Source organism: Chelmon rostratus, chromosome 13, assembly GCF_017976325.1.
Source record: "Chelmon rostratus isolate fCheRos1 chromosome 13, fCheRos1.pri, whole genome shotgun sequence".
NCBI classification, from domain to species: Eukaryota; Metazoa; Chordata; class Actinopteri; order Chaetodontiformes; family Chaetodontidae; genus Chelmon; species Chelmon rostratus.
Genome location: NC_055670.1, coordinates 6,192,873 through 6,204,416, shown reverse-complemented (window position 1 = coordinate 6,204,416; position 11,544 = coordinate 6,192,873). Strand labels below are relative to the sequence as shown.

At 41.6% G+C, this 11,544-nt stretch overlaps 1 protein-coding gene across 1 annotated transcript; it reads left to right on the top strand.

Annotated features, from left to right (window-relative positions):
- The first annotated feature begins 6,070 nt into the window (after positions 1–6,070).
- Positions 6,071–10,114, top strand: hpxa (hemopexin a). Its single transcript, XM_041950304.1, has 10 exons — positions 6,071–6,126; positions 6,265–6,284; positions 6,413–6,490; positions 6,690–6,847; positions 7,355–7,508; positions 7,924–8,136; positions 8,408–8,503; positions 9,402–9,532; positions 9,631–9,778; positions 9,885–10,114. Exons 1-10 carry the CDS (start codon positions 6,071–6,073, stop codon positions 10,112–10,114), a joined length of 1,284 nt encoding a protein of 427 aa, XP_041806238.1.
- Positions 10,115–11,544: the final 1,430 nt, after the last annotated feature.

Here is an 11,544-nt window from a genome sequence, read left to right as displayed (position 1 = left end):
ATAGCTTCTGTTGAATAATGGCTTTTATATTTCCCACTGAAGGCTTTGTCATTAGGATGGATTTCTCATGAAGAGATGGTGATGCAGCTCATCTCTGTGCAAAGTTACATACAGAGAGAGATACTAAAGACATATCCAACAAAAATGCACAACACTAGCATAGCTTCCATCTTCAGACCTCCTGGATGCTGCTGCTGCACTTCAGAACAGCCGCAACAAACTCTAAGACCAACAGTAATACGTTTTAATTAATTCTCTGTGTTATGTGGAGGTCTATCAGTCTTCTATGATATTTACAAGGGAGACCTCTGCTGGATATCTGTGGTAATGGCAGACTTCTGTCAAAGCTTTACAGTGAAAGACAAATCAAAACCACATAACCTTTTTTTGTCTCACAGAATACAGTTCACTAAAGACTTTGGAACAAACTTTATTTTGTGAAACAGTTTTAGTCACAAACAGACAGCACTCAAGCAAAGTTAACGCTCGCTACGATATCTCACACACACCTATCACACACTCACTGTCTTTTTTTATTTTATTTTGCTGACTCTAAAAAGTTGGAATTACCCATTGAGTTACCCCTACTCAGTCAGTGACTACTGAAGAGTGAACTTTGTGCAGAAAGATCAGAGGAGCATTTCTGAGCATGCTCGACAGGCTGACTACAGCGACAGGACGAAGAGAATGAATGAACATGCTGCCATCAGAGGGCTTGCATTTGTTTGCTCTTTTTCCAGACTTTTCCCGAACCTGCCAGGCGTAAAAGGCTCAGACGTTCTGTTACCTGCTGTTAGCACAACTCACTCTGAGCTCCACATGAAGCAGTTCCCTGCTCGATCGCTGCTCTCATCTTGCTGATGGAGAGGTACTTCTGTCGTACGGCATGGACTTCATTTAACAAGTATGGTCTCTTGAGTTTGAAGTTTCTTTTTTGGTCAAAACTGGAGTGTAACTCTGTTACAAAACCCAACACTGGACCACCACAGAGACACAAAATAGGAGGAATAAAGAAATACATCTTGAATCATGAACAAAAACTGACTGCAGTTGCTGATTCCTGTCCATGATACTTGAACCCTTCAAATGTAATCACCTATCTAAATACACACCTCTTCAACATAAGCATGTGGGCCTGTTTGCATTGCACACACATCTGTTCCTGAATGTCAACAGAAGTGAAGGGCAGGAATCTGGGCTCAGCCGAGTTCAAAGTGGTCACAGACAGAAATAAAACAAATGCACCACAAAACTGCACTGAACAGCCCAACGATTCACTGAACATAGAGGCAGAAGTGCAAAACTTTATTTGCAAAGAAGCGATTAATAGATTCTGGACGAGTATTATATCATTGCAAGAAATACAAAATATTCTGCTGCATAACTTATGATTTTGCAATGTTTTAAAGGTCAACAGATGCCAAATTATGGCACATTTTTAAAGAAACTGCTTTCTGAGATCCTTTAACTTTGTATTTTTTGTTCTTTGTGTCCATGCTTTTACAATTGTATTGTTCTATAGGTTTTAGTTTGTCCCTCTATAAAGGCTTATGTAACTACTGCTTTGAAAAGTGCTGGATGTTGCACTTGGTATTAGAAGAAATGTATGACAGTCAGTGATACCTGGTAGTCTGAGGAGGAAATGATCCATAATGGAAGTATGGTATGCATGTAAGTACAGCCATTATTAGTTCTGCGAGAAAAGGAAATTCAGTAATATTCATAACCACAGGAGGGCCACATTCCCAGTAAAACTACTGTACTGCAAAGCCTCAACGATAAAATACTCCTCTGGCAGCCTCAGTCATTAACATAAAAAGATTCAAAAATTATCACACATTACACAAAAGAGCATAAAAACAATATTCACTTAAGATGTATTTGCATGTGTTTGTGACAGATTCTGGTAAGTGTCGCATGGACCCAAAAGCAGGGTGCAGAAGGCACAGCAGGTGAGGAAATAAAGCAGTTTACAAAGAAGACAGCATACAGGAAAGGAACTGAAGGCAAAAGAGTCCTAAAGGTGAGCAGGCAGGTCATCAAAACCCGAAAACTAGCACACGCAGGCAGACAAAACAGGGCTGGACTCAGTAGCATGACAAATAATGTGGATAATGTGATCTGCTGGTGGGATGTTTACGTGTCATAAGGCTGATTGGGGAATAAAGGGCAGGTGAGGATGAGGCAGCTACAGGAAGAGCTGGAGACTATGGATCGTTTGCTAAACCCTTCCTCCGAACACCAATTGTCCAATCATGACTTTGCAGCATAGCTAGGCACAACACTGCCCATGCTGAAGCAGTGTCCATGGGGCGCAAAAGACGTGAAACACATTGGTTGCAAAGTAATCTCTAAACCCATCGGCTATCATGTTTTTTAGAACTTAATCTGCATTCATGCGCAGATATCTGTTCACAGAGATCAGCAGAAATGTCAACTTGTTGTTGAGGTTGAAAACCAAGTTGCTAACGAGATCATAAATGATGACCAGCACACACAAGAGGACGACTTGCAGCCCACATATCCTTCACTGGAAGCCCTGAAACACAAGCTGTTGCACCCAGAGGCTGAAACATCATCAGACAAAAGCTGCTCTGTTATTTTTGTAGAATATCATTAGTGGCAAAACAACTGAGTGAGTACAACATCCAGTGCGATCTGAGCTTAAAGGACAGATCTGCAAGCAGGGAACAAGGTTTAGATTTAAAATCCAGATTTTATGGGTGCTCTGTTTAATCACTGTCATCTTGTGGGGTGAAAAATGTGCCTGTGCTCATGATTCTGTCTGTGCTCGCCCACAAAACTCGTCCTGCTGTTGCAAATCTGTCCCCAGGAGCTCCGCCTGCAGACTCATTTTCTCTGCCTCTACGCTTCTGTCAATAATGATCCTCCATAAATTACTCGCCATGATCTCGTAACCTTACGTATGTGCCTGTGTGTGTGTGTGTGAGAGGCAGAGCTCTTCTTTGCCTTCTAGGTTTATTTCTACCTCGTGAATTATCTTTAAATACGACGCTTTCTGTTTTCATTGAAATATTTTACAGGATTTTACTGCAGAATATTAAGATGTTTACAGGGACACCTGGGAGGTCACCGTGATTTGATACAGATTAAGGTAAATTGTGGTTGTTTGTTCTGATAATAATGAAAACATCCATGACAAAGTTCAGTATCCAATTCCTGGTTTTTAAATCATATTACTCCAATTCATTCCTGAATGGGGAATCTCATCCATGAAAACTGGCTAAAGGTGACATGTCCTTCGTCCGGCCTGGGCAGGCGACTGCTTGTCTGTGCTGTACAGTGATGCACACTATCGTGGTCCGGTAACACTGGAGGAAGCAGTTAGGATCAAATCCAGACACACAGGCAGAGTAAGAAAGAAATCCCTGGAATGGATGAATAAGTTACTTCAACGTGCATCTACAGGCAACAAAAATGTGACATTGCTGTAATAATAATAATAACAATGTTCAGGATAAATCTGGTTCTTTACAAGTTGGGTCTTGGGTCCTGTAGTTTTGGCCTGGCCTGATTCCAGACGAACAAAGGACTCATTCAGAGCTTTGTAGGCACGATTAGGAACAGGAAGATCATCTTTCAGCACCAGAACCAGAAGAATAGTGCCAGCAAAAAGTCCTAAACTCACCTGTGAGGAACTTTTTAACAGTGGCTAGTTAGAGGGCATGTTTACCCTGATTGTTCTTAGACAGCAGAGAAGTTTATGCTTTTCATCCAGACTCTATGTTCCCATGTTTCCTGCTGCAGGACAGCTGTGTTCACTGCATTGCATGTGATTAGCTCAGTTAATGGTTCCACTGCTGAAGCAACAAATAAAACTGGAAGGAACAAAAAACAAAACAGCGAGCGGCTGCATGAGCTATTAAAGAAAGTTTGAAAGGAATAAATAATCAGTGCAACAACTTCTTTTTTTTTCATCAGTGATGTTTTTCATCTGACTCACCTGCTTTTTTTAGTATCCATAATGAACAATATACTCAAACATGGCCAACAGGTGTCCTGCAGTGACTTGTCAAATATTAAAAAAAAAATCAAGACAGTGTTGATATAGCGCACCAAACCTTCATGCACAACGTGACAGAGTTGGAGTACTGCGTGAGTCAGCCAGGGTCCTGGCCCAAGTCAACATTACTCATGAGTGCAGAGCGTTGCTCAACAGTGACTCACTGAATGTTTGTGTGGTTCCGTCTCCCCCAACATCTGTAACCACTGGCGACACTTTTCAATAAAAACACATCGTTCTTTTGGGCGGGTACATTGTTAGAAAGGGGTTTGCTGCTCCACAATGTCATTTTTTATATAATCCTGTAATACGATGCCAATGTATGACTTGTTTTTTGTATATTTCACACATATTTAACACATACCAACCCTCATGGAAACCGACATGGAAAAAAATAACATGGATTTCAGAATGGGGATTTACTTTCCCATGCAAGGAGGCAGCAGGGAGGGAATTCAGGAGCAGATGGAGAAGAAAGGGAAAAGGACTGGTGGATGGAGAGATGCAGGGAGTTACTGAAATTCCTACGCTGGTTCTTCCACAAAGCGCCTCCAGAAAGTCAAGACAGTTTTATTTATACGGCACCAAATAACAACAGAAATGATCCTGAGGCACTTTTCATATTGCCCTGGTCTAAACTGTTCTCTATAATATCAAAAGAAACCTGCTGAGCTGTGCCACTGTCATCTTTGACTGGCAAGAAAATCACTTATTATATTGTATAAATATTGTGAATCTTGCCAAAGGATTATGATGCAACAGATGCAGCTGCATATTACATAATTTAAATAAACTCATTATCAATGTATGTATGATTTCTACTGAACAATATTAATATTAATAAAATTGAAAAAGGCCAAAAACACCTGATGTCCACCTGATGAAGCACTATTTACTCTCCTCTTAACTCTGGCTTTGGGGCTTTGACTGGGGCTTTCTGTCCACACTTTAAACTAAATGCATCTATTACTATAATTTTTTATTATATTGTTTTTTTCTTTGCATTCAACAAGTAGGCTTGCAGGCTTACAGGCCTGCAGACTCATTAAATCTCATAGTTTATCTACAAAATAGAGCACATACATGAGCTACACACTTCTAATTTCACTTCTAAGTATTATATACAATGACGCCAGTCCACTGTTAATGTTCACCCCACAAATATTATACAACACTGGTTTTCTTGGACTGTGCAGTGCAGTGGTCAGCAGTTTCTATTTATTTTTGTTAGGGCACTAGGTTAGTTACCTCTCAGAGTTGGACCAGGTCTGGGGTTTTGATCAGTCTTGAGAGACTTCTGGAATGTTCTGGAATATATTTGTGACAGATTACGCTAAACAGTTCAATCCGCATACTGTAGGCTACTGCAGGGCAAATAATACAAATTCAAACCTATTTCTACTGTTCACACTTACATGCAACATTTTAAACAAACAATAGCATGTCTGGATATTATTCTTGCCCTTCAGCATAGAGCAAAGTTTCCAACGAACCTTTTTATATCACATCAGTACAAACCCAGTCAGATTTGGTTAAAGTAACAAACTTCAGTTCATGTTAACCACATATAATGTATATAATGTATAATGTGTTGGTATCATACCAAACGTTTAAATGTGACAATAGTTCATCAGCTGCTGTACCTTCACCAAAGTTCTTTTGTTTAAATGTGACAAATATTTGAAGATGCATGTGTTGAGACACGCTGAAGTTTAAGGGGCATCAGACACACATGTATTGATTCGAGTTTCATGGTGAAAGGGACCCTCCTCGATTCTGTGAATCTCTGCTGCCCCAGGACTCCTGGTAGCAGGTCTGAGCAGTGGCATGACAGGGGCAGAGATAACAGTGTGGGCGTCTTTGATGAGCCCAGCGTGGCTACACATTCTCAGCTCCACCTCCTTTGGTACTCAATGTGACCTTGCTCGTGTAAACTGGGCTACAGTATAAATGGTTGCTGCAGCAGCTGCTGAGGTACCTTTTACCCAGTTCTGCTGTCTGCTGTCAGGCTTCTCCAGCCTCTCCTGGACCAGAGGACTGCTCACCATGAAGCTGCTCGCCCATATCCTCTGCCTGGCCCTGGCTCTGGCATTGGCTCGGTCGTAAGTATTCCTCTACTTAACCTGAAGGGACAACACCTATAAGTGCATCTCAAATCCAAAATGTGAAGCAGCTTATACTCAAAATGGAAAGAGGACCTGAAATGAGAGGAATTTTCTTTTTCTCTTCTGTTCAAACAGGGATGTAGAACATGCATCAGGTGAGTGGGATGGAAACCATTCATACTCATTTTTACACCCCTAGTTTGACATCTTGGCCATTAAAGAAACAATTTCTACTTTTTTCACAACTCTCTTTTTCATTTTACATGACCGTGATGTTCTGCAGATGTCCCTGACCGCTGTCATGGCCTTGAGATGGACGCTGTCGCAGTGAATGACGAGGGAGTCCCATACTTTTTCAAGGGTAAGTCCCTACATATTCAGGAATCTTGTGTGGGATTCATTATACATTACCACTGCCATATGTCTACAAAATAAATCATGCTTAAACATGATTAAACAAGTGCTGGAGTCTGTAAAACCATGGCAAGTTTCAGCTTTCACATCGTGGAAGAAGATTTGGATGGTTCTATCTGAAGGGTGTGTGCTGTATTTCCTACCAGGTGATCATCTGTTCAAGGGCTTCCATGGCCTCGCAGAGCGGTCTAATGAGTCCTTCGCTGAGCTGGATGACCATCACCACCTGGGCCATGTAGATGCTGCCTTCCGCATGCACTACGAGGACAGCCCCTCCGAGCACGACCACATGTTCTTCTTCTTGGTACGGTCCAGTCTTTGACTCTACTGACCTTTCTTTCCATTAAGATTAGAGTAGTATTCCTAGCGAAAAACGAACTTTTTGGGTAAAGACCTGCAGTGGCCCCAGAAGACGTTAGGAGTTAAAGATAATCACTTTGTCAGGGCTGCTTTTCAGCTCGGACACAGTTCATGTAATAGAGTGAACCATCTTGCTGAAGAGATCACTTTGGAGCCTGAATTGTAAATGACTTAGCTCAAAATTAGTCCCTGGTACCTAAAGAAAACTGGTAGCGGGGACCACTGCTGGACAAGGAGGGAACTGCAGGTTCTGAAAAGAGATCTAGAGGCTGGCAGACCCAGTTGCAGAAACTTGCTGTCATCACGACACCTTTACAATCATCACATTTTCCTATTTTTTCACAAGTCTCCTGAGGTATAAACCGTACGATGAATGAATACATTTCTGTATTTTAACAGTGCATAGTTATCTCTTCTTTAATCTGGATCTCCCCGTGATCCTTCAATACAGGACCACAAGGTGTTCAGCTATTACCAACACAAGCTTGAGGACGGCTTCCCCAAGAGCATCTCCGAAGTCTTCCCTGGAATCCCAGACCACCTGGACGCTGCTGTGGAGTGTCCCAAGCCAGAGTGTGATGAAGACTCTGTCATCTTCTTCAAGGGTCAGTGTACACTAATCTACCTAAAGAAAACTCTTGAACCATAGTTGCGTTTGCAAAAGGGGTTGTTTTTTTTTTTTTTTAGTCCTATTGGTGTTTTTTCATGGGGGTATTTTGATGATATTTGGTTAAAGGTGAAGTCACAGAACAAATGTATGGTGGGCTTTACTTTTTTGCACACATTTAATTTACTGTTTGCATCCTGTAAAGCCCTGCTCATGCTGTTGATTGGCTAACTGCGTAACCACTTCTTCCTTTTCTTTACAAACTATGACTATTCTCAGCTTTAATTTAACAGTATTTGTTGTTTGTTATATCTACATCAAATGAAATAATGTCGAATAATAAGGCTGTTTCTCTGCATCTTAAGCCATCTTCAAAAATCCATCTCTAACATCATGTGTCATTATTTCTCAAGGAGATGACATCTACCACTACAATGTCAAAACCAAGGCTGTAGATGAGAAAGAGTTCAAGTCCATGCCGAACTGCACGTCTGCATTTCGCTTTATGGAGCACTACTACTGCTTCCATGGACACATGTTCTCCAAGTTTGACCCAAAGACCGGCGACGTGCATAGCAGATACCCCAAAGAGGCTCGCGACTACTTCATGAGATGCTCCAAGTTCAGTAAGTGATGAGTCAGTGTCAGTGATTCACCAATCAGACATTACTCAGAACATTGTTTTAAGCCATTGATATGTCAGGAACAAATTGATGCGACGTAAGCTCATGACTGTAAACTCTTTTATCGATGTTTATCACTAAACAGCATCTGTTTTTTTGTTTGTTTGTTTTTTTTGCTGCATTTTGGCCAGTTGGGAAGCCAAGCCAAGTTTAAACGAAGATGATAAATACGTAATACATTTTAACCTCAGCGTTATGCTTACTTGCTGTCCAGGTGAAGAGAGCGAGCACGTGGAGAGAGAACGCTGCAGCCGTGTCCACCTGGATGCCATCACATCTGACAACGCTGGGAACATGTATGCCTTCAGAGGTGAGAGCTGACAACAGAACACTTGTTCGGAAATGGTTCCCCATTGCTTTAGGACCAGGGATTGTAGATTTACACTCTCCTTAAACAAAAGAGATATAATGTGTTACTAATTAGTGAGCTTCAGACATACAGGTAGGCAGTTTTTGAACTTTGGACAGAGCGAGGCTAGCTGTTTCCCCATGCTTCCAGTATTTATGTTAAGTTATGCTTAGTGGCTTCCTGCCAGCCTATCAATAGTTAATGCCCAGAAATGAGAGGGTAGTGATCTTTGCATGTAACAGTTGGCAGGAAAGCCAAAAAGTGTATTTCTGAAAATTGTCAGGTGGTTGCAGATCCCAGTGGACTAACAAACACAGAGTAACAACATTATTTTAAAATTTTTGCCCATGCTGACAATGGCACCTGTCATATTACCATTCATAATTCAATAACCCAGTTTCATACAAAAAGTCAATCAAAGGTCCACAGAAATCAGCATCCTCCCCTCCTCCAATTTCCAACCAAGCGTATTTATAATTAAAATACACACATACACAAAAAAAAGAATAAACAGCTAATTCTGCTAGCAGCAAGTGGTATGCAGCCAGTGTTTCAGCAGCCAAATAATCAAACAGATCCTATTTAAACACCATTTCATCACCAGCCAGTAGAGGTCTGCACGGGTCGATCTGGATCGTCAGTTAAAAATCAATTTTGTCCAAAAGCGTTGGCTGGGATCCCGTTCTATCGCCCCGGCTGTTGGGTCTGTTTGTTAATGTCTGCCCTGCTAAGGTCAAATACAAGTTTTGGTGGGAATTATAAGAATCATTTTCAGATCGAGACTCTGTAATTCAACACTAATTCAATACAAATCCAAAACTAATTTTCCAACCTCATAAGCGATTCCTTTGTCTTGCAGGCCACCATTTCCTCCGCCAAGACGGGGCCAATGACATGCTGAAGTCTGACACCATCGAGAGCGCTTTCAAGGAGCTGCACAGCGAGGTGGACGCTGTTTTCACTTATGAGGATCACCTTTACATGATCAAGGTAAACTACAGAGGCAAGCGCACACACATCATATGGATTCTGTCATCACCTTTTCCCCAAGCGTGAAATGCACATCATTTATGGTTTGCTCTCCTCAGGATGACAGCGTGTTTCTCTACAAAGTCGGCGAGCCCCACACCCACCTGGACGGTTACCCCAAGTCTGTGAAGGAGGTGCTGGGCATCGAGGGTCCCATTGACGCTGCGTTCGTCTGTGAGGATCATGACATTGCTCACATTATCAAAGGTGAAGACACAGAGATAACATCTGGCATCACTTCTGGATAGATCTTTTACTCTTGATAAACAGATACTGTGCACACTCACATCTCTTCTTGCCTGCTGTCCTCCAGGTCAGAAGGTCTATGATGTGGAACTGAAGACCAGCCCTCGTGTTGCTGGCAACGAACGTTCAATCCCCCTCTTCAGGAAGGTCGATGCTGCCATGTGCAATGCCGAGGGAGTGAAGGTGATCGCAGGCAACCACTTCTACCACTTTGCCAGCCCCATGCTGTTTGTTGCTGCCAGGGCCCTTCCTGAGCAGCACAGGGTGTCACTGGAGCTGTTTGGCTGTGATCACTAGAACTGAAAGTACTGCGCGGAACATCGCATACAACACGCTGAAACATGGAAAAACACCAGCACCAACAACATGATGCAGGAGGCCTCTAACAACAAGGCACTAAGCTTTGGACTACATTTGCTTACAGACAGTGATGCATGTTGCTTCCCTTCTGAGTCTTACCTCAAAACAACTTTTTGTCTGTTTATTCATTTTTGGAAGGGTTCTCACTTTTCATAATTCATCTCCGTGGTCCTCTGTGTAAAGTGTGCTACCAAGAAGTTAAAATACGCTACATGTTTCTCTGTGATTCATTTTGTACAGTGTTGTTGTGAATAAAATGGAGTGGCGACAAAAACTGTCTGCATTGTCTGGAGAGGAGGGGCACTGAGAGGATTATTAAGTGGTGTTTCATTTCAAAAGCTTTAGTTTCCAGTAGCTTTCTCAGACGTGGCTTAGACATAACTGCATAATTTGATTTTAGTGATATGGAAAATACCGTCTTGTTTTGACGCAGTTACTGGAGTTAAGATTAGATTAGAGGGAGCAACAATTAACAAAAGAGACATTCAGTCAGACAGGTCATAGCAGACAACATGCAAGACACTACAGCAATGTGTAATCTGTCATGAGCCCACCTCGCCACTAAATAAATAAAAAAAGAAGTAAAAACTTAAAAATTATTTATTTATTATTTGATTTTTTTTTTTATCATGCTGACCTGGTGAGCACTGATTAAAAGACCTGCAAGGTAAAGTTAGCAATTACTTACAATTAATTAATTCAGAGCACTGACTGAACACTGCGTCTATTATCCAGTTCCTCCTCAATGAATCCTGAATGGGGCCTTAGGCACATTTTTGCAAAGCCAGATCAAGCGCAAGTTCGTGCTTTCGACCAGTAGAGGGCACAAGAGTTCCACTTCAGGAACCAGGTTGATCCTCACAACAGTAAAACTTCTGGCTTCACTCTGTCTGTTTGTCTGTTGTCCTGTTTCTCTCCAGCAGAGAAACACAGATAAGTCAGTGCAGGTGTGATATCATTTTATTCCTCTGAGCCACACACTGAGGTTTGAGTTCACCACAGGGAGCTTTGGTTTTAGACTGAAATGGGGAAGATGTGAATTCATCTTCACGTGAAACCCCACCGGCCCACTGTAGTTGGCAGAAACCTGTAGTTTTGTATCTGACGAATAGTCTCTGAAAAATGATAATGATTTAACTACTTACACTCTCAAGTGCCATTCTTCCAACTTTGCTGCAGGATCGGGTATTGTTCAAACACACAGAGCTCAATTTACACTTCTCAAGCTATTAAAGATACTTAACATGTGAGGTTTTTTTTCTAAATTAAGGTGTAAATTGCATGTAAAGATTCAAGCCATTCAAGCCTGTAATTGTTTACTATTTAAACAGAACATTTGAACACTTTCTTTTCACAGGTACGTTAAT

Coding starts and splice junctions, on each gene's coding strand:
- hpxa (XM_041950304.1), top strand. CDS start 6,071: ATGAAGCTGCTCGCCCATATCCTCTGCCTGGCCCTGGCTCTGGCATTG. Junction 8,504..9,401: donor GAACATGTATGCCTTCAGAG/GTGAGAGCTGAC, acceptor TTTGTCTTGCAG/GCCACCATTTCCTCCGCCAA. Junction 9,533..9,630: donor ATCACCTTTACATGATCAAG/GTAAACTACAGA, acceptor TGCTCTCCTCAG/GATGACAGCGTGTTTCTCTA.